Here is a 21,267-nt window from a genome sequence, read left to right as displayed (position 1 = left end):
AAACACTGTTCCTATAATCCTTTTTACATATAGTAATCTGAAAACACCCCTACAGTTTATAGGAACCCTGATTCAGATAAATGCTTCTGAATCGATCACAAAACCATTTATAGTTCAGCTTTAGGTCAAATACTCAGCATTGCTTTTCATCTCCACTTTTCAAAATCAAGTTTTAGCATCAAACGTCTGTTGGATGTGCCTGGAAACTAACAGAAATTACCTTCACAAGCTTTTACCTGCTTCATAAGAACCATTAAAAAGATGTGGGGATGTTTTTCAGATGCGTTTGTCGAACTTTACGTTGCAATTTTAGCTTAGAAAAGTAATTTCTTGCTGCCAGCAGATTTTGCCATGACTGTGATGGGAAAATGATAAATGGCAATGCAGTATAAGTGAAAGCAGCTTATAAATTAATGGGCTGCCTTTTCTTTTAACTATACTCTTTTTTTTGCCGACAATCTTGGTAAGAATTTAATCTCCAATTAGCTCAAAAAGGCATTAGAAGAAACATTAGTGGAGGGATGTGAACAGTCTGACAGTAAAAGGGATATTTTTGCACCTAAAGCTGTAGTTGCTGCAGTGAGGTGTCACGGACGTGACATTCTTGATGCCTCCCACTTTGATAAGAGTCACCAGGACACATTCTCAGGTAAAAAGTACAACAAAGACGTCCCTTTAAAACAGAAGAACAGTAGGAGTTCGCCACCGCGCTGACATTTTTTGAAGGTGCTGTCACTTTACAGAATATCTGATGAAAAACAACAGGGATGCAAGCAGTAGGATTTCATCCAAATGGCAGATTTTCAGTTTTAGAAAGGAACTTTTCAGAGAGTGACTAAGATGCCAATTATGACTTGTGAAGACAGATGTCTTGTGCAGGGGCATCAGGTGGCAGGGTGTAGGAGAAAGGTAGCAACCTTTCCAGTGACGGTTCTGTACCAGCGGGGCACCATCCTGTCAGTGTGTCAGACAGCAACCACAAGAACAGAAAATCTGAGACAAAAACGGAAAGTTGAGATGCGGCGTGACGAAAAAGGAGAGCGAGCAGAAGATGCGTCAGAATGAAATGTGTGCAACAGGTTTTTTGTTCAGTGTGTATTAGAGCTTGGAACATGGAGGTGAACCCTGTGTCCCACGGGTGGCACCAACAGATGGGCGACTTCATTACTAACTCATGAGAGGTGACAGCACAGACGTCAGGCTGCCAGCTTTTCATTTATTATTTTAAGAAAGAAAGAAAATGTATTTTCAAATCTAGTCACTTATTAATTCATGCCCCACTAAAAACCCAAACAGGTTGCATTTATCAAACGCAGACCTAAACTCAATAGGCGGCCGAGCAAACATCCTGCGGCTCAATTAATCCCGGGATGCTGCCTATGTGAAACAGAAATCTGCTAAAAGCAATCAAACACGGCACCAACAAGGCCTATAGCTAAAGTAAACCAGATCTGTTTGATTTGTATGCAGGCAGCTCAAGATGCTGCCAATGAGCCGACCCCGACACATGCACACGCTCTCCTGTGGTCGCCGAAGGTTGAGTAAACACGATTATTGCTGCAGAAAACAGAGAAAGGTGCTCAGCCATGCACTACTCCACCATATGAAGTAGACGATATCTCTGCACAGGAAATAAGAGCTCAGACTGCTAAATAATTGAAAAGAATGTTATCAAATTGGTAAATTAAAAAAAAAAAAATCCTGCAAACATTAAAACTATTGCTCTCTTTGCGTCCGTTACATCTATTATGTGTGAGCAAGCATCCTTTTTGCAAGACCGCCTGAAATGGAAACTCAGCCTTGTCTATCGGCTCCAGACTTATCACCCTGTGTGATTTGTGAAACTCAAACACTTTTCATGTCTTGCCAGGGAAAGTCAAACTTTCAAAAGTTGGCAGAAAATGACACTGAGGAAGCAGATATCTCGGTTAATTTTGGAGCTTGTGGCTGCAAAACATGTCTGCTAGTCTGTGCACTTACGTCCTGCGGGACCTGGATGAAGGCGAAGGTGTACTCTGTGGCCTGTGCTGGCAGGGTCCTGGTGCTGAAGGCAGGAGGCATGGCAGCCAGGCGGGTGCTTGACACAACTTCTCTCTGAGGAAGGACACAGAAAGGACATTTGAAACCCAAGCAGTTTTCATACATGTATATCTGGGTGTTAATGGCATGTTGTCATATTAAAATACTACAATGTTTCCTGTAACACTAAAGACTCGCTCAGGAATCGCTATCCAGTTACTGACAGCGTGATTTTATTCTGAGCCCTGGAAAAAAGAGGGTCTTGGTTTCTCTATAAAAAGAAAAGACCTGTTGGCCAATTTAAAACCACTTTAAATTTGTTTGGCAGTATTTTGGAAGAGAAAGTCAAACCCTAACCTGTAAGAAATAGGAGAAGTGAATCGGGCTAACTGTGCTAATCACTATTGCTGCTAACAACAGTAAAGTTAGCATCTGCCTTCAATTCTCCTGGCACCAGAAGTCTCCAATGATTCAGTATGACAGTTATCTGTATACATGGGGGGCGGGGGGGGGGGGGGGGGGGGGGGGGGGGGGGGGGGGGGGGGGGGGCATTTTAATTGTGTGAACCTATTGGCCTTACAAGAGTTTTTTTTCTAAAATCTAAATATTAGAATGCAGTTATAAACTAAGCTTTCTCTTTTCTGGCTGCAAAAGCTTAATTTTCACTTCTAATATTTCTAAGTCAATTCTACATGACCAATATAGACTAGTAAAAACACGAGGTGTTCGTTTCCTGTTGACAAATCGTCACACTCTTTAATAAACCTTATAATAATTTTACAGCTGTGGATACACCCGCAAAGGAGGAAAAAGTTCCATTTGGAGCTTCATCTTCATCTTTAGTAAGTTAGTAGCCTAGGATGTAAAATACTTTAAATGCATGGGCTGAAAAAAAGCAAGAATATAGTTTATTTAAAGTAGAACATTATTATTAATAAACTAGGAGTGAGTCTGAATTTGTTGATGCAGGGAGACTCGGATCTTGTTTACCAGCCCTGGCAAGACACTGATGTAACGAAGCAAATTTATTCAGACATTTGCAGCAAAACATTGTCCTGTTTTGTTTGCCTATGGTAGGATTATGTGTATGGAATTCAAAAATCAATGGGCTAATCTGTCAATGTTCCTTTTATTGATTCTGACCAGCCATCAGCAAGTAAAATACTGAAAAAAATGTTTTTCCCAGGGTATTAAACGCATCCAAACTCAAAACGTCAACCAGTTTTGGCTCCTAAAAGGAACAACAAAAACATGCTCCCTAGTGAACTTTGTTTCAAGTTTAGGGACATTATTTGATGCATGGATAAGGGTAATTTTATAATCTTTATCATGTTCTCTATTGTCTTTTAAACACTGAAATAAAAAAGGCCAGGAAAAGCCTGTATATAAACCAAATGGGAATAATGTTTATGTTGATGGCATAAAACCCATGTCAGTACTGATCCATATCGGCTTCAGTGAGGTGGACAGTCAGATAAATACAGCCGTGAGAACTCAAGTAATTTAATGACCCTTTCATATCTTAGGTTAATGTGTTCATTGAACTGACCAGTCTAGACAGAAAATGTCTCTGAGATTCATAACGATACAATGTTGAGATTTATCTACATGGTATTAGACTTTGATGGCACTTTGAATGTACGCTTTTAACTCGAAATGACAAAAGTGCTCCGCTGTGTTTGCTAATGATCGCATAATAATTCAGGTAGTGGCCTACACCTGAGAGAGGTGGCAATATTGTAAGCTAATAGCTCGTGACACAAGGGCACGAAATCAAGGCCGGTCTGACTCAACCTGAAATGACACAAAACTACTACAAATGAGGCGCTGCAGATATCAGCTCGTCTTTTGTGTGTGTGTGTGTGTGTGTGTGTGTGTGTGTGCGCCAGGTCAGCCTCAGAGAATAACACTTTTAGCAACATGCCAGGATGCATTGCATCTGCCAGCCAAACCACGGTCTGTCCCCCTGCTCTGAGGTCAGTCGCACACTGTGCCGCTCCACTGCATCATGGGAAAAGTCCCGCAGGGTGGGGGTTGGCTGCATGAGCCACTTGGTGATGATGCAAGCATGTGCACGCACGTGGGCAGAGGCAACTACACAGCCTTCGTCATCACTGAGTAAAACTGGTAAAAGCAATATCTGGGGAGAGGCAGGCACTGCTATTTCCTTTTTGGAGGAAATTTGCATATTCGAAACTCACTAATTTTCCAAAACCAAAATTCTGCATTTTCTTAGACATTTCAGTACAAAGGATATACCCCAATTTGCACAAAACTAAAGAAACTTAGTGCCGTTGAATGCTTCTGCTCAAAAACGGTTTCTGTGATCCTTTTGTTTTAATGCATTGTGTGACATAAACCAGGCTAGGTCTTCTAAATACCAGGAAAATGTGCAACTGCAATATCCCTGTTAAATTTAGTCATAATGATGATGCTGAATCTCATTCTTTATATTGTCCCTTTTCAAAAGTGACTTTTTTGTCATCAGCATATCCATGAACTTTAGCAGATTCTGATACTCTGATTGGTGAAACTCTGAGCTTGAGGCTCAAGAGGTCCAAAAGTAGCAGTTGAGGAGCTTTTAAAGCATTTGAATACAAATCAATTAAAATTCAAGTTTTGACGTGTTTTGGGGTGTCAATTTAAATTTTATGTTTGATTTATAAATGACCTGATGAAAATTAATTTCAGTCCACACTTTTCCAGACAGAAAGAAAATCCTGTTCTAAACTTGTTTGGCTTCAATAATAAACAATAGCACAAAAAAAAAAAAAGAACATGCTGGCATTTTGTTTCTCTCATAAACTTCAGCTAAAAGGGCACAGACACTTCTTTGAACATGAAAATGAAAACTTGGAACAGAAAAATCTCTAAAAAGATTAGAAAAAAAACAACTATTTCTTACATTCATGTTTTCCAACTCTAAAGATCAGCCCTTTGCTTTAATGAGAACACTTTTCCTCCACACAAACAATCAGCTTTATTGCCACAAAGTTACTCACGTTGCCATAGTCGATGTAAAAGACGTGAACCTTTGCCGGTGACTCAACTTTCTCCACTCTGGCTCTGTACCTGCAGCAGCAGAAGAATAATTGGGGGGAAAAAGGATGGAGAGAAGAGGAGGGGGGAGAGAATAGAGCGTAGGGAAAGAGAGATGAAGACAGAGGGCACAAGAGGAAAAGGAGATGAGTAAATGATTCTGTGCTTATTTCCCTGGGGAGAAGGTGTTGGAGGATCTGTCTGTTGTGATCGGGGTAGAGCAGCGCGATAGGATGAACAGGCTGGGGGTGTGAGGGTTGGTGGTGGGGGGGCAGAGGGGATCTATCAGGACATGGGCGGGTGGTGAAAATTGCACGGAGGCCTCTTTGCAATAAAAGGCAGAAATTTAAACCAGTTTTTTTGCCTTGTAGAAAATGACGTTAGTGCATTAGTGCTAATCATCGAGACCCTGCAGGTTTCTCATTGTAATCCTTTATTTTCTAGCACATCTGGAGAGCTCAATTTCCATGAAAAATAAATAAAAAAGTACAAGAAAATCAGTCGGTGACAGATTAAATGGCAAAACCAACTGCCTGAGTAACACTCAAGTCATAAAGAAGCTGCAGTAAGAACACATTTTCCTCACATTATATGCACAGCATCACCTCACCTGGCCATCGCTCTGATTCTTGAATATAAGAAATAAATTAGCGCACTGAAGACAAATTGGCTGCAAAGCAAGGAGAGCAGAAAAAGGCCAAATAATTAGGTTTACGTGGGCGAAGAGAAAATAATGAACAAAAACTGCGAGAATAAGGAGGAGTTTGAGAAAATGGAAGTGACTGATGAACAGAGGTTTTATACTCCTCTGTTTTGGGTTTCTGACAGGACTTGCATGGGGCCCCAATTTTTAATTACTCCCCCAAAGAAACAAGTCTCGATGGTGAATGAACCACAGAGTACTCCGACACAAAGAGAGAACAATGCAAACATAATTAGCTTGCTGAATAATACAGGGCTGCCAGAAAGACACAAATCAAGACATTTTTTCCTGCGGTTTTAATGACAGACATTTATTTTCAACATAGAGATAAAGACTCCAGGTCTCCTGTTTAAAATGTCCCCTGACTTGTACCGGTGACATATGAAGTAGATTAACTTGTGTTTTGCCCTAAAACCAGGACAGGAAGATGGAGGACAACACCTGTGTTGGATGAACATTTGGTTTTTAATTAGTTTCATGATCTTTCTCCCCTCCCCCCACCCTCGCCTTCTTGACATCCTCCCTCTCCCTCCCTCCCTCGATCACAGTGACTTCTATCTGTCCCCCATGACCATCTGTGAACTTTAAACACCCAGTGAAGAGACTCGAAGAGAGGATTTTTGTCTGCTACTGCGTAGAAGACGCTCCTGCCTCTTAAGAGCTAATCAAAACACCGTAGGTGACTGCAGGGAATGGCGCTGAAAATAAAGTTGCTCAGACACCAGATGAAATTATTTAAAGATATAAAACAAGACCATTTATTCATAAAGAGCTGAATATTCTTACTATTTTGACATGACTGTAGATGAAAGAATGTATTTAAAAAGAAACTAGAATCTGCAATGGCCTGATTAGGTATGAAGCATGCAGTGACTCCTACAAAGTCGCCGTTTTACACTCTTGATAAGGTCATTTATCTGTCTGCAACATGTTTAAAGTATCACATTTAAAGTAAGACTACTTGCTCTACAAGGAGCACATATTCTGCAATGCTAAATGCGTTAACTGTGCAAATTACCAATAAAGACAATCTAACCTGCCCACTTTAATTTTCTGTATATTCAGAAAGTAGAGGTTTGTTTACCCCTGGGTAAAGCTGTTAAATAACTTTCGGGTTTTAAATCAGAATTTAGAGTAGAGTTCTTTATGATGTTGAGTTGAGAGATGTTGAGGAAAGTTTTTTGAAGGCAGAAACGCACACATACCATTCACCGTCGGCGAACTTGGCTAGGCAGTAGTCCCCTCTCCGTGCCGAATAGGATCCTTCAACAGGTGGATGGGCAGCGATCTCTGCTCGCATGGTTTCCATCAGACTCTCCAGCTGGGCTCCTGATGGGAACAATTCAGAGTCCAGTTGAGTTTCATCTAATCATTATTATTTTATTTTTTTAGGTAAAACACTGCTTAACTTAAAATCTAATCAGTTTTCACATTGATGCATATATGTTTCTCCTTTATTGCCAAATTTCTCCATCAGAATAAATGAACGTATTAATTTTACCTGTTAAATGCAATTTTTACAGGAAACTATTTCAACACAGCTCTCCAAAGATCAAGTTTAAATCAATTTGATTAATAGATTTATATCATTTAGCCTGTTATTTGCAAATGAGTGACAATTACGTTTCCCTATGTTATATCATTTTGCTTCAAACATGAAAATGAAACTGAATTGCTCCATTGCAGAAAGCAGCTGCGTAAGAATAGAGATGGGCGATTTTTTGCTCATAAATAAATAATTCAGCTCTGACGACACAAAGCAACAGGAAGCAGATCAAAAGCAATCTTATCACCTTTACTCACCGAGACCAAAATTACTAAAAGAAACGCTTAGTCGCTTTTGTGTCTGCTAAGCCCATTAACGCTACGCAGCTTACTCTGGGTTGACCCTGATGGTGAAGTAGAGCTTTGAGTTAAGCTAGCTCTCCCAGTGGGCCTCTATGGCCTATCAAGCCATTATATCATGTGCCGCAGACCTATTATGGTGGATTCAAGGTAAGAATGTGACTGTCGATACGCTGGGAGACAGAGGAATCAGATAGTGAGTCGCTGCTTCATGGGGAACCAATGACTGCGGTAAGTGGCTGCCTGATTTGCAACCATCAGTCCAAATTGGGAAGCTGATTGTGAACACCAAGTGCGTGCATCTTTGAGAGAGCTGCTTTTCAGCCGGCGGTGCGATACGTACCGCATGTTTGTGTGTTTTAGAGGGTGCTTACTCGGGCTGCGGAGCTGTATGAAGTGTATGTAAGCAATTACGGCCGCTAGTTTAGTAAAGCGGCCAATAGGAATTTCCGAGGAGATATTTTTAGAGGCCGTTTTCACAAATCAACCACCTGGAGGGGGGTCTGCAGGGAAGAAGGTTAATTTAAAGTGCGACTGATCATCTTCATTCAGACATTCGGATGACAGTAAACCCAAGGAGGATTAATGTTCTGTTTATATGATCGGTTCACTTTAGGCATTAAAATTAAAGGATCCTTTTTTCCCCCTTTAATACCCTAAATGTTAACAGCGAGGAGCGTTTTGCAGAAACATTAAATAAACGCAGCCAGTGAGGTTCTGCTGATGATGCATGTTACAACCAAACAAACAGCTCGCAGGCAGACACCATTCTATTTCTGTACAAGCGCTCCTGGTCGTCATTAGCACCTAATATTATTTATGCTGGTGGAGGACAAGAAAATATGAATAATGATGCTGTTTTCCCACAGTTATCTATGCTGAGACAGGCAGACAGCTGCCAACCAATAGCTCAAGAGACATTCATTTGCATGTCAAACTTGGAGGAAGGGGGGGGGGGGGGGGGGCATGCAAAAGGATTTAGTGAGAAGGAAAGGTGGAAGAGAAAGCCGGGGGCTCAGTTTGATTTTGGATAATGAGAGCAGGGGTGTCCAAATATCTCCGTGCACAGCCACCGTTATGCCGGTAGCTGATGAATGCAACAAGAAATAAAAACCACCCTGATGCTGCTCCTTAAAAGTGATCCAACAACTGAGCATAGCAGGTGATATCGGTGTGAGATTCTCGCAATATAACAATGCTATAGTTTAATGGGATTGGCAGAAATTTAAAACAAAAATATTTACATCATCTCCTGAAGGAGGTTTTCATACATTAAAAACTAGACTGAACAGTTATTTTCAAGTCTACTTCACGATTGTGTAAAATATTTGAGTAAAACGTACTTATTAGAGAACAATGCAAAAAGCCAATACTAGCTGGTGATTTTGTGGGATTACAGTAGAGATGGATGGCAGTTCTTTAGTTTCCACAACATCAGCGTCCATACTTTTCCACAAACTAGAAATATTTCCAATAGGGCTGTACAATTAATCGCATTTGCAATATAATCGCAATTTAAAAATCGCAGAGGTCTACAATTTTTGACAATGTAACAATTAGTCAATCAGACGCGTCCTTTAGGTGTCAGTAATATGTTTAAAGTGGGTTTGCCTCCACATGGAAGGGAAGACAGTTGTAACAGTGAGATAATCAAATTGTATTGCTTGTGTTAGAGTTTCTATAATTATACTGTTTCACCAGAAACTTTCAGGAATCTCACCATAGCATTAAATACTGGTCAATCAGTTTAATACATAGACTTGCTTGTTGGTTGCACATTGCACTTAATGCTCAACAAGGATTGATGTCCAAATCAATTAAAAGCTGTTCTCTTGAATAATATTCTGATTAATAAAAACATTAAAAGTTCTTGTTTTAAATGGTCCTTGTTTACAAACATCTTTATCTAGATTCCATTTTTGTTGCTTGTGGTTAATGCAGAGAAAACTCAAAATCAAATTGCAATTTTGGTTGAAATATATCGTAGGCAGAACACAATCATTTCTGCTCCGAGTTGAGATGCAGTAGGTCTTTTAGCACCTGATCTGCACAGCGATGATTTGTTGTTTCTATATGTTTAAAAAGACATGATAAATTAAACTGAAAAAATTGCATTAAATCGCAATATTAAAGATTAAAGATTGCAATTAGATTATTTTCCAAAATGTTTCAGCCCAAATTTCCAAACAGCCTTCATTCACACAACAGATGAACAGTGTGTGTGACAACAGCTGGGAGAGTGGCGGTTCTGCATTAATCTATGCTCCCTACTGCCATAGGAAGTTCTGCTACTTCAGACACATTCTCTGGGATTTCATTAAAAAGGACATTAAACTGGAGGAACAGTACAACAGAGAAGTTTAGGGATTATGAAACCATAGCTCTTTAAAACCTTGGTATACCTCAACATCACCAACTGGTCTGTGCCTAGACATTGCAGACACTACAACTCCAAAGAGACAGTAAAATAAGAAAATAAAATCACATTTGGAACCTCTATTAATGGTAACTTTGCAGTAACAGGGCTGTGTCTATGACTGGCTGGTCGGCAGTGCTTTCTATCACCCATCCAAGCATACCAGAAGTTAATTCAAGCTATGAGATTGAGACCTTCAGCAGCTAACAGGAAGGCAAGCAAGCTGCAACAAAAGCTGCCAAGTTTCATCCTTTTCAGCTTTTGACTTGTTCGTCACAGGCTGGATTCGGAAAAGTTTACAGTCCTTTAGAAAGTCACAGTCAATAACATGCAGAAGGATATTTTAGCAATAATAGTATCTAATATAAGTGCTGCACTGGGCGGTTAATGTTGTTTCTTTGCAGAAAGGATGTCCTTGGTTCAGCCTCTCTGTTCTCCCCCAATGAGGCGTGTAACCCACCTTCTCCAGCTAGATATAGCCCCCACCACAGAAAATGAATAAAATAAATGTTTATAAAAGTGATTTCAGCTTGAACTTGTAGACAAGTAACGTTTGCGTTACACAACCACAGTGCAATCACTGTCATGGCAACATGATGTGGAAGAACTGAGTCACACAACTGACCCCATCGGGGCAGGTATTATTGATGTCTACAAAGCGCTTCGCAGACAAAGAACCAGGCTTTGTGAAGAAAGCAGCTCTAATTAAACCATGTGGGAACATGCAAGTAAACACGTCATATTAATAGAAGATCATACAACATTTTAAAAGCAGCGAAAGATTAGGTCAGACAGTGGCAGTGTTGTTTGATAAACTTAGTGTCTGTTATTGCTCTCATCCTAACAGACTAAAGGCATTCGTTATCAAGTTGTGGCAGTTAAAATGTCTCATACCTGGTTATATTTTGCATCACAATATACCAAAGTCGTGTTTTCTGACAAAACTTATTGTTCTGACTGACATATGATTAGGGGTTATATAGTTAGTGCTTCTTGCCAGTACATCGTGTACCGCTGAATATGCCGTTTATTCCCCCTCAACATTTCTAAGGTTAATGCATTTGTGTGTTGAGCAGTAGACTTTAGTATATGAGTTTCACACACAAAAAACTTGTCAAATCCTCTCCGTCATTGCCAACCATCTTTTGGTGGAAACGGTGTGATGTAGAGCGGGGGTTTTCTCACTGCAAACAAGGATTGTCATCCTTGGAGGGAATCTCAATGTAGAGAGATATTGAGATTATTTCTGCAGCCAGCAGTAATCCTGTATATCCAGTTTTAGGACAAAGCTCTAACCACCAATATGACAAAGCTTGACCCCACTTTGGGGGTTTATCAGCGACTACACTGCCACAATTTGGGAATGGAGACTCCTTTACCCCATTGAACACTTGGGGTAAAGGTTCAGCTTGGACACACTGGTTGTGCCTGAGTGAACAACACAACCACATTGGCTTGGAACAAATGCTGGTGGAATAATCCACAGCAGTGTGCAGCCAAGCTGTTGACCAGCATAGAGAGGAGATACCAGGCTGTTGTGGTTGAGTACGGTTCTCCAGTGCACGAATGTGGCCCTTGTTTATTAAATGAATATCTCGTTAAATTACTGGGTCTGGTTCTTGAAAGTATAATCATTTAGTATAAGCACAAAACATGATTCAATAGAAGTAGGTGGTGTCTGGAGCTGATAGAACTTTTTTTAATGGGTGTAACTGACAAACCCAGCTACATGTAAAAACTAAACACATTTAATTATAAATGCAACACAACTTAACAATAAACAGGCTTTCCAACAGTTTTACAGCAAAAAAAAATCATCCACTAAACCGAAATTTCATTACTTTTATGACTGATACATTTCCTAAGTCGAATGGCCCAAACTGAACTTCAATCACAATTAGTGGAAATAGGATGCTGAATAAAATCTTTCAAAAACAAATAGTGGATACAATTATATGAAAATTAGATTTTTTTTCTCTGTAAGTTATTAAAATGAAAATACTGCCAAGATAAAGATAGTGCTATGTAATGCTTAAGAACAGGGGTATAAAATGGAAGTGGGTCAGGAACTGCTGGATAGGAGATGGGGATAGAAATTTAAGACGAGTCAAACTGACCTGGAGCCTTTCTGGCTTCATACGCATAAATGCTCACAACTGGGTTAGTTTTTCAACGCCCCAGAATGATGTGAATTTTACCTCAACGTCATAAGAGATGACAAAGGTGACTGCCAAACAAGAAATGGTTTAATCATGAGCTTTTATTTTACCTTTCAAATACATATCCATTTTTAATATTATATAGCTTGCATTTTTTAAACGTATTAGCATTAGTTAAAGTTTAAGTTTGGGTTCTTTGGGTAAAAGTAACCCTGATGTGAAAATGCACATCATAAAAATAAAAAGTTAAACTGTGCCTTTTAGAAAGGACCCAACTAAAAGCACAAATCTAACTGGCAATAACGTGGGGAAAAAAAACATCAAACTTTACATGCTGTAGGTGAGCACAGCGTTAAACAACAGTCTGGAATTAACCTTTATTATGCAAGAAGAAGTGCAGCTCCAACACACTGTTACTGACGCAGATTCCTATTCAATGCTGGCAGAAGGACAACCAAATATCTGCTTGCAGAAGGGGTAAAACGTGTCAAGCATGAGCGCTCATTTTGTATTGAGGCAAGAGCCAAAGCGATGATCCAAAAAGCAGCCAAACCAATGACTGGGCCTGATGCTAGCCAAATTCTTTTATCCTCATCTCTTTATCCTTCTGCACCCCCCCATTCTGTAATTTGTTTATACGTGATAATGGCTGCAGCTGTTTGTAAATCATATATAATTACATTTTGAATGCTTAACACAAACTGAAGGAGCGATTAGGCTTTAAAAGAACAAAATAACAGCGAATGCAGGAGAGGGAGAGAGGAACACAGGGAGGAGCGCGGTGGTGACGGTTTTACAGGTTGGTTATGATCATATTCGATTATCTTGTGCCACGCGGCGTGGAAGCGGAGACAAAGGGGTGGGAAGACAAAAAGCCAATGAAAACAGTGGATCGAGTGCCCTTTCAGCCGACATCCCAAGGCTCTAGTGAATTCTATTAAGCTGTTTACAAAAGCCATTAAAACACAGAAGGATAAATAATCACAGTATGACAGAGGCACAGGCTGAGGCCGAGAGAACAGCGGTTGCTTGTAAAAGCAGTCACATTTCCAAATTCCAACATATAAAACAAAGTAATTAGGAGCCTAATTGCTGTCTGTCGAACAAAAGGACACTTGTCATGGGAAGTAGGAGGTTGAGGGGAGCAGGAAACAAATCAAGAACGCACTTTTGTCACGTTAAAAAACAAAATTAAATGTTTTCTACTGGTATTTTATGATGTCCTGACACAAAGTCAGGCACAGTTAGGATGTAGAAGTACAAGCCCAACTTTTTTAAACTTTTTTCACAAATAAATATGGAAACGCATAGCTTGCATTTGTTTTTAACCCCCAATGTCAGAACCACATTACTGCAGTTGCAGCTGTAGTACCTTTGGGCAAGGTCTAAAGACCGTCCCCCTTCCCCCTCCATTCCTTTTGGCAAAATAGTTCAAGCTCATTCAGATTGAATAGAGAGCGTCTGAAAAGCTATTATCCAAGCTGATTCTCATTTGAACTCAGGTCTGGACTTTAAACGGGCCATATTATAGGCCTTGTTTTCTAAACCATGGCTTTGCAGATGTGGGTGTATCTTCAGGACTGAAGATGAACCTCCGCCCCAGTCTCAAGTGTTTTGCAAATTCGGACAGCTTTTTTATTTGCTCCATCCATCCTCCCATCAACTCTAACTCTGTCCCTGCTGAAGAAACCAGGCCCAAACACTGTTTCGGTCCTGTCGCGTGTTGAGGAGAAAGTCCACCTTCTCTGCTGACTGACTGATGTTTTATGAATTGTCACTTTATGTCACCATAAAAATACAAATGATCATAATGCTCAACAGACAGAGCTTCCCTCCCTGTAGAGAGGGATATGGATTAGCACCTCATGTGAAACCCCCCACTACCACCAATTACCCTCCTCCATTCTTTTCTTGCCAAGAGTCTGGAGTCTCTTACAGCAAATTACTGTTTCTGTAATTGGAAAAGCCTTCACTGAAAAATGTAAACAAAGAAAGTCTGTTTTGTACCCGTCGTTCCCGTTTCTCTTTCAGCCACCTGTAAAGGCTAACCGGCTGAAGCTAATGGCCTGGTTTAATTGTCACGGGTCCAAAAATACAGATGGGATAGATCGGTATTGTCCAAATTAGTTCAAATGTGCACACATTTGGCCAATTTTGAAAAGAATCCTCTTTGGCCCTAAAAAAAGAGGCACACTACTGTGAAAAATGCCACTCAGTCATTCCCATTCTGGTAATGGTTCCAAATGCTGACATTAGTGTGAATCGAGCTTGCTGGGGTTGTAAAGAATACCAACGGGGGGGGGATGCTTATTTTCCACCTGAAATCAAAAGCATCCCAGCTGAAACAGACAAGCGAGTTGACCTTTTAGAAGCTAACTTGCGTATCTGATTTAATAATATATGCCTTGTGAGAGGAGAGATCACCCAGGTAGAGTCTGACCTCTAATCATCACATCTTCTGCAGTAACAAAAAGCTGGTAGAGTGAAACAGCGCCGGATGTCAGGCCAACTAAAGCCTTCGCTCACATTGCACCCGGAAAGTATTTAGATCTTTGTTCTTTTCCACATTTTGATTTATCACAGCTTTATCCCAATTTTTTTTTTTAATAATTTATACAAGCAACCCTGTAATCAAGTTAAAAAGTGTCAAGTTTTGACACTCAAAACTTAGGTGCGTCCTGTTTCCACCTGGACAGCAAAGAGTTGACTGGGCGTTACTTAGAGCGGCAGACACTCTTCCATCTACAGTTATGAGGTTGATTGTGCATATCAGAGCAGAGCCATAAAGTTCAACAAACTGTCTTAAAGACAGGCTTGTATCCGTCTGAGGAAGTGTGCAAAATACTGTGGAGAACAAGTCATTAGCGCTCTTCTTTATGCTGGCTGGCCGGACTATCTGTGGAATCAAGGGCCCCATGAGAAATAAACACAGTGATGTCCAGCCAAGCCGCCTGGAGTTTTATTTAAACTTGCAAGGAGAGAGAGCCCACACTGGAGTGTAGACGGCAGAAGCACGAGCTCTCTCCCAGCTGAGAAGGTCACAAATGTTAATACATCTAGATAGGTGGGACATTCTGTGGGAATATCCAACATAACTCTGAACCATCACAGGACGCCGCAGCCTGAATGTAGCCCAATAAGCAGCTTGTTCTCCGTTTTAAAAGGTCCAGACTGGTTCTGCGGAGGATTTCTTTATCACAGTAGACAGGCAGACAGTTTTGCAGAAGGGATAATGAGAAATCCACCCAAGGGCAGACTACACAAACACACAGAAACTTGCAGTGTGAATGAAGCACAATTTTCCTATCAGTCGTGATTAAACATGCCTGTCAGAGCAACTGTTGCTCTTGAGAGAGAGGGGAACTTTACAAAAGGACTGTTTCTACGCACTCGTTCTATAGGCCTATATGGTAGAAGGAAAAACGGAAGCCACTCTGAAACACTCTCCATCCAACCTGAGGGGTCTGGAAAAGAAGAGTGGGGCAAAAATGTCTAAAAATAGGCGTGGCTAGCTTGTCACATTAAACTAAGAAAGACTTGAGCCTGTGATTGTTGACAAAGGAGCTCCTACAAGTGAATAAAGGTTTTAATTTTTTGTCATTTTGGCAATTTGTGTGTAATTTTTCATTTTTATCAGGGAAATAGAGCTATTTAGACCATTTTGGAATAAGACTAACATAATGTGTAAAAAAAAAAGTGCTGTGAAAATCTTCCAGATGGACTGTACCTGCCTGGCTGCTACATTTAGTGTAAAAATAAGATGAAGTGGGACCCACGTAAAGTTAAATACACAACTTAACAGCAAGCATCAGAAGCAGCTTTAATCGCCACGTTTATGCACACAAACAAGGGATTTGACTTCAGTTCAATATTGCTTCCAGTGAAGACATTTTAATATATAGCAAAGCAAAAAAAACATTTTTGTAAATTTGTATACGTACATGTTTCTACAAAATAAGAAGTCCTGGTTGCATTGCGGCAAATAAGCATGGTATTAAATGTTCATCAGATTGACAGCCTGGGAAAAGAAACGGTCTCTGTGGCGGCTGATTTTATTACCCTAACCCAGAGCGCTCTACAGTGTCGACCTGAGGGTAAACGTCTAAACACATGTGTGCAGGATGTGCGGGGTCTGCGGAGATGTTGGCAGCCTTTTTCCTGACCCTAGACCCGTACAAGTCCTGGATGGAGTGAATGCCTGCCCCAACGAGCCTCTCTGCAGACCTAATTATTAGCTGTAGTTTGGACCTGTCCTGTTTTTGTGGAACCACACAATGATGAAAGAGCACAGGACAGACTGAATGATGGCAGTATAAAGGATGACCAGCAGCCGCTGTGGAAGGTCTCTGCTGGGCCTTCTACCAAACAGTGTCCATTCGTGAGGAATGTCAGGGGCTGTCATTTGTCTACAGGGAGAAGTCGACTTTAACGCAGAACCGACAAAGGCACTGGAACGGAGAGCGATGGACTTATTTTCATGGCATAAATTCTAATTACATTTAATGTAAAATTTAAATTGATGTGGTTTTGCAGCTTTAGCATTAATATAATTAAATACAAGCCTAGGATGACAGCATAGCAATTAAAAACAATTCTCCTTTAATTTGATGGGACCATTAAACTGTTCACCATAATCGTTACAACAATAGTCACATTTAGGGTTTTCTGTCACTCCTTTTGTCTTTAGGCAGCAAGACGAGTTCATTTTCCCACTGTACAATTAGTTCCTTTATTGTATTGTTGTAATTAGACTATTAAACTCTTATGATTTGCAAAAAAAAAAGACAAAACCTTTCTCATAGGCTTATAACACACAAGTAGGAATGATCTCCACCCTTGGCTTGGTGCCCAATGCAACACAGAAAAATGTCGACCAAAGTAATTTCCACTAATTTCTCCAAAATAAGAAACACGGTTGACATTTATGCAGCCTTATAAGAACCTTTTCTAACTGTGCATCCATCTCTTTTTAATAAGCTTTCTGCTACAAAGTAATAATCACTTAGCAGCCTTGACATGGCATCCAATTAGAGGGCAACTCATCTTTATCAACAGAAAATGCAGTACTAATTTTAAAGCAATCATAGTTAAATCAACACCATGAATAAGAAGGGACAAGCGGCATCAATAACGTCAAGGCCCGACCAAACAGAGTATTCATGTCAACATATTAAAGCTTCAAAGAGCGCTATTTTTCAGGCGACTAGATAGAGAACCACTTTCTGGCCATGCTTCTCTATCGGCGGCTGGGTCCAGCATCATTAGGTGAAGAACAGCTGCTGTGTGTAAAAGGTAGAAGTGTGAATAATGTGGACGGAGTGGCACCTGGTTGGAAGGGGAACGACTCCACTCATTACGAGTCTGTACTGGTGCCAGGGAACAAGCTCTAGACAGCATGTTCAGCCAGCCGCACTGCAGCTGAGGCTTGGTGCGAGCAGAAAATGTCTGTGTTTGCTGGTCAGGGTCAGGCCGAGCAATTCAGGACCGTGGAGGTGACAACCACGCGGGGTAGGGCGTGTTATGGGGTGAGCGAAAAGAGCGAGCAGCTTAAAGGAAAGCGGTCTGCAAATATAATTCCTAGAGGAGCACAACTGATTAAGATCATCAATGAGATGTCTAAAATCGACAGATATAAGTCAAAGTCCCAATTCTGTAACCCAAAGCTAAGGATTTGGCTGTAACCGCATTGGACTTCCGAAGCGAGAAGTGATGAGTAGGATGAATCTGAAAAGGACACACTGCATGTCAGCGCTCAGCCATCACTCAGAGAGCTCGTAATTTTAATGACATATTACCATCCCTCAACTCTGCTGGACAGACTCCATTTTAGAAGCCAGTCTCAACGAGCCAGTTTTAGTCACCTCAACTTCAGTGCTCATTTTGCTCATGAGCCAGACTCCGAAATATGATTGAGATCTTTTTTTATTCAAAATACTCCCTAAAAAACAATTTCTTTTATAAAAAGGAAATTGCACCATCTTGTTGGAATGATCTGCCTGTTCTCGGCCTCCCCTGGTTCTTTTATCTGATAATCTGGTGTTTGCATTGTAGACTTCTGTAGTAATAAAAAAGACTCTTCAAACGGTAACTATATTTTCCCATATTTAATCTTAAAGGCAGAGGAATGTTTACAGACAGAACTATGTTCTCATAACAATTCCCTGGGAATCTCGTTAGTTACATTAAATACCAAACATGTATCCACCCATTCAGGGCGTTTCCAGTATGATATCAGCGTTCCATTGGTGGAGAAGATCTGTAATGCAGACGTCCTTGCTGACACATATCACCCATAACAGTGATTCTGTCCAGTCTCAGTATGTCAGACACTTTGCCTTCAGAGTCAGTTTATCTGTAATTTCCATGGCAACCAACTTTGCAGCCCAGTCTCTGTAATCTCGTACAATCTAATATCGAGCTGTGGAGCTCGACAGCCTGCCATCACCCTTACTTAGTGGAGACTATTTATAGGACCATGTAAAATTTAATAAACCATTTGCCATCACATATTTTTTAACAAAAATCTAACTTTCTTTTACCCTAAGATATGTTGGTGAAGATTCTCAGTCATCCAGGTCATAATCAATCCAAAAAAAGGTTAAAAAAAACTAAAACAACTGGATTCTGTTCTGAAGCTGAAGACGTTTCGCTTCCCATCCATGAAGCTAGCAAGCAAAATGTCTTGAGTAGTTCCAAGCTCTATGGAGCTGCTGACGAGGCCTCGTTAGAGCTTAGATTCGCATGTAGATTCACCTGGAAGTGGTCTCAACAATGGAGAGTCATTAGGCTCATCGTTTGCCTGGCTCACAGGAGGAATGTTGTGGTCACATGCATGGAGGTGTGAATTGGGGCGAAACTTAGCAGGAATCAAACCTATTGCTGTGTTGAAAGTTGAAACCTCTGTTTAAAGTTGGTTTCCGGCTTCATGTAAGCACTTTGAACCGCCTTGCTGCTGAAATGTGATACACAAATAAACTTGACTTGACTGCCACGGCATGACAGTTTTACCAGAAACATTTCCAAACAGCTAAATTAGTCTTTCATGAAAACAAGGAAAACAGATCAGTTGTCTTCTTTACAGCCTGATGACCTGCCGTAAGCAGCAACAGGTGCTGCTTACGGCAGACATCAGTTCATGTCTAATGTGAAGATAATTTTTCCACTCAACATTAGTCCACTAATGTGAGTTGAGATCCCCGTATAGTAAATATAGAAATAAATCATTCGGTTTTAGAACTGATGAAAAAAGATGAGACGTGCATCAAGGACAAGGAAGGAGCGTCTTCATTATTTAGAAAACAATGAAGGTCTTACAGAAATCCATAATTATGTTCATAGAGGGTTCACAGCCCAGTGCAAAGTGACCAGGATGAAAAACACTTCCTCCAGGTCTGAGGCCATTTTTGTTAACTGGACCGCTTCCTGCAGGTCAGAAATATGTCTCTGCTTCAAGCAGAGGAGTTAAAGCATCTTTTGGTCCATTTTATTATTAAAGATGACCGTAGCAGCAACCTGGAGCTGGAGAGAAAAATTGGACCCTATGGTGATGAGATATGAATGATGACCAAAGATCTTGCTTAGAAGAGGCTGCTCCTCTGCATTAAAATCAGCCGTCTGAAGTGGTTCAGGCATTTCATAAAAAAGCCCAGGGCGGACCCTGATCTCAGCGGAGAAACGACTGTGCTGGTTTGTTGTGAAACGAGTTTATTGGTTTATCAGTCTACATACCAACACTTACCTAGGGTTCTAAAATATAGAATGAAATCGTGAATAAAAGCAGTTGAAAGGAGCTTCCTCCATTGGGAGCCTTAGCTCAGCCTTGGGGATAACATCCGTTAACCGGGAGGAGCCTGGGGTTAGAGCAGCTGCTCTGTTTGCTGGGGGAACGCCGCTCAGGAGAGAGACGTCTCGGTTTCCCCTCCTGGACCTGCAGCCTCTTAGAGACAATAGATGGAGGAGTTTATATCATCCCAGGAGGACGTGTGGTTGTTTGAGGTTGATTTGTGTGTTCTGGTTATGTACTATCTAAAACATTCTTACAAAAATCTCATGATTAGGAAAGCTAAAACTCCTGTATATCCTGTAGTGTATTAAAAACAACCACAATATTCTAGTTGCTGAAATCCCAGTTTAGCCAAAGAAGCCTGTATTTGGCTGGTTTTTAACAAGCTTGGTACTCCAGCAGAGTAATATACCATTGACTCTGCATAGCTTAGAGTCGTCTCTGTTCGTGTGTCTGGAGTGGCCTTTTGTCTTAAGAGTGTCCAAGGTTGCACAGATCTGTGCCGGCTCCCTTCTGACAGTAATTGCATAGCCTCCAGAGAGGAAACAACACAGAATAGGAAAACAGGGGGATAGGAAACAAAAGGTATTAAAGGAAAGGAGTGAGCTGAGTTAAAGCAGGGTTGTAGTGGAAGAGACAAAGATGGGTAAATAACTCCTTCACCAGATAAAATCCTAAAATAAACCCTGGATTAGAGATCAAAATTCCTAAATCTTCACAGTAACAGGGAAAATCCTTTCCTAATGTGGACGTAATCAGTTATCAGACTTGTGTAAATATATTCATATGTGAAATAGAGGGGAAACAGTAATTAAATGCAAGTAATTAAAATGGGAAAAAGGGTCAAACATGGAGCTGATACAGGACCCTGGAGAGAGAATGATACAAGCTGCATTCCCGGCTGCATTCGAACAGCTCAGAAAAAGACCGTTTTAGAGACCTCGGCATGAACTTTAAAATCTAGAAAGCTGTGAAGGTTTTTGAGCAGCCACTCATTTCTACAGACTACAATAAATAAATAAATACACCCAAGTCTATTACATAGACACAACTCCCTCAGGGTTAATGGTTTGGAAACTGCCTCTAAATATTAATGACAATGTTCCCTTTTCTCCTTCCTCATCTTCTCTGTTCTACTTTAACAACTGTAGTGCCAACTGACAATGTTTCTGTGGTTTAAACATCTTATCCTGCTGTAATAATATTATTACTTGCATACTGCACAGGCCCAGATGCGTTATTCAGCTAAACATCTGAATGAGATTTGATCGTTTTATTTGCACTCCCTTGTTTACCCTTATTT

At 40.6% G+C, this 21,267-nt stretch overlaps 1 protein-coding gene across 1 annotated transcript in view; it reads right to left on the bottom strand.

Moving 5' to 3' along the window:
* snd1 (staphylococcal nuclease and tudor domain containing 1) overlaps positions 1–21,267 on the bottom strand; it is a 229,366-nt gene that overhangs the window by 20,896 nt on the left and 187,203 nt on the right. Inside the window, exons 19-21 of the mRNA XM_012869710.3 lie at positions 6,967–7,090; positions 5,022–5,091; positions 1,981–2,094 (exon numbers count right to left, since the gene is read on the bottom strand). Coding sequence (XP_012725164.2) covers positions 1,981–2,094; positions 5,022–5,091; positions 6,967–7,090 — 308 coding nt within the window. The remainder of the gene's footprint in view (positions 1–1,980; positions 2,095–5,021; positions 5,092–6,966; positions 7,091–21,267) is intronic.

This window comes from Fundulus heteroclitus, chromosome 17, assembly GCF_011125445.2.
Source record: "Fundulus heteroclitus isolate FHET01 chromosome 17, MU-UCD_Fhet_4.1, whole genome shotgun sequence".
Classification (NCBI taxonomy): Eukaryota; Metazoa; Chordata; class Actinopteri; order Cyprinodontiformes; family Fundulidae; genus Fundulus; species Fundulus heteroclitus.
Note: the sequence above shows the minus strand (reverse complement) of the source record. Positions and strands in the feature narration are given on the sequence as shown.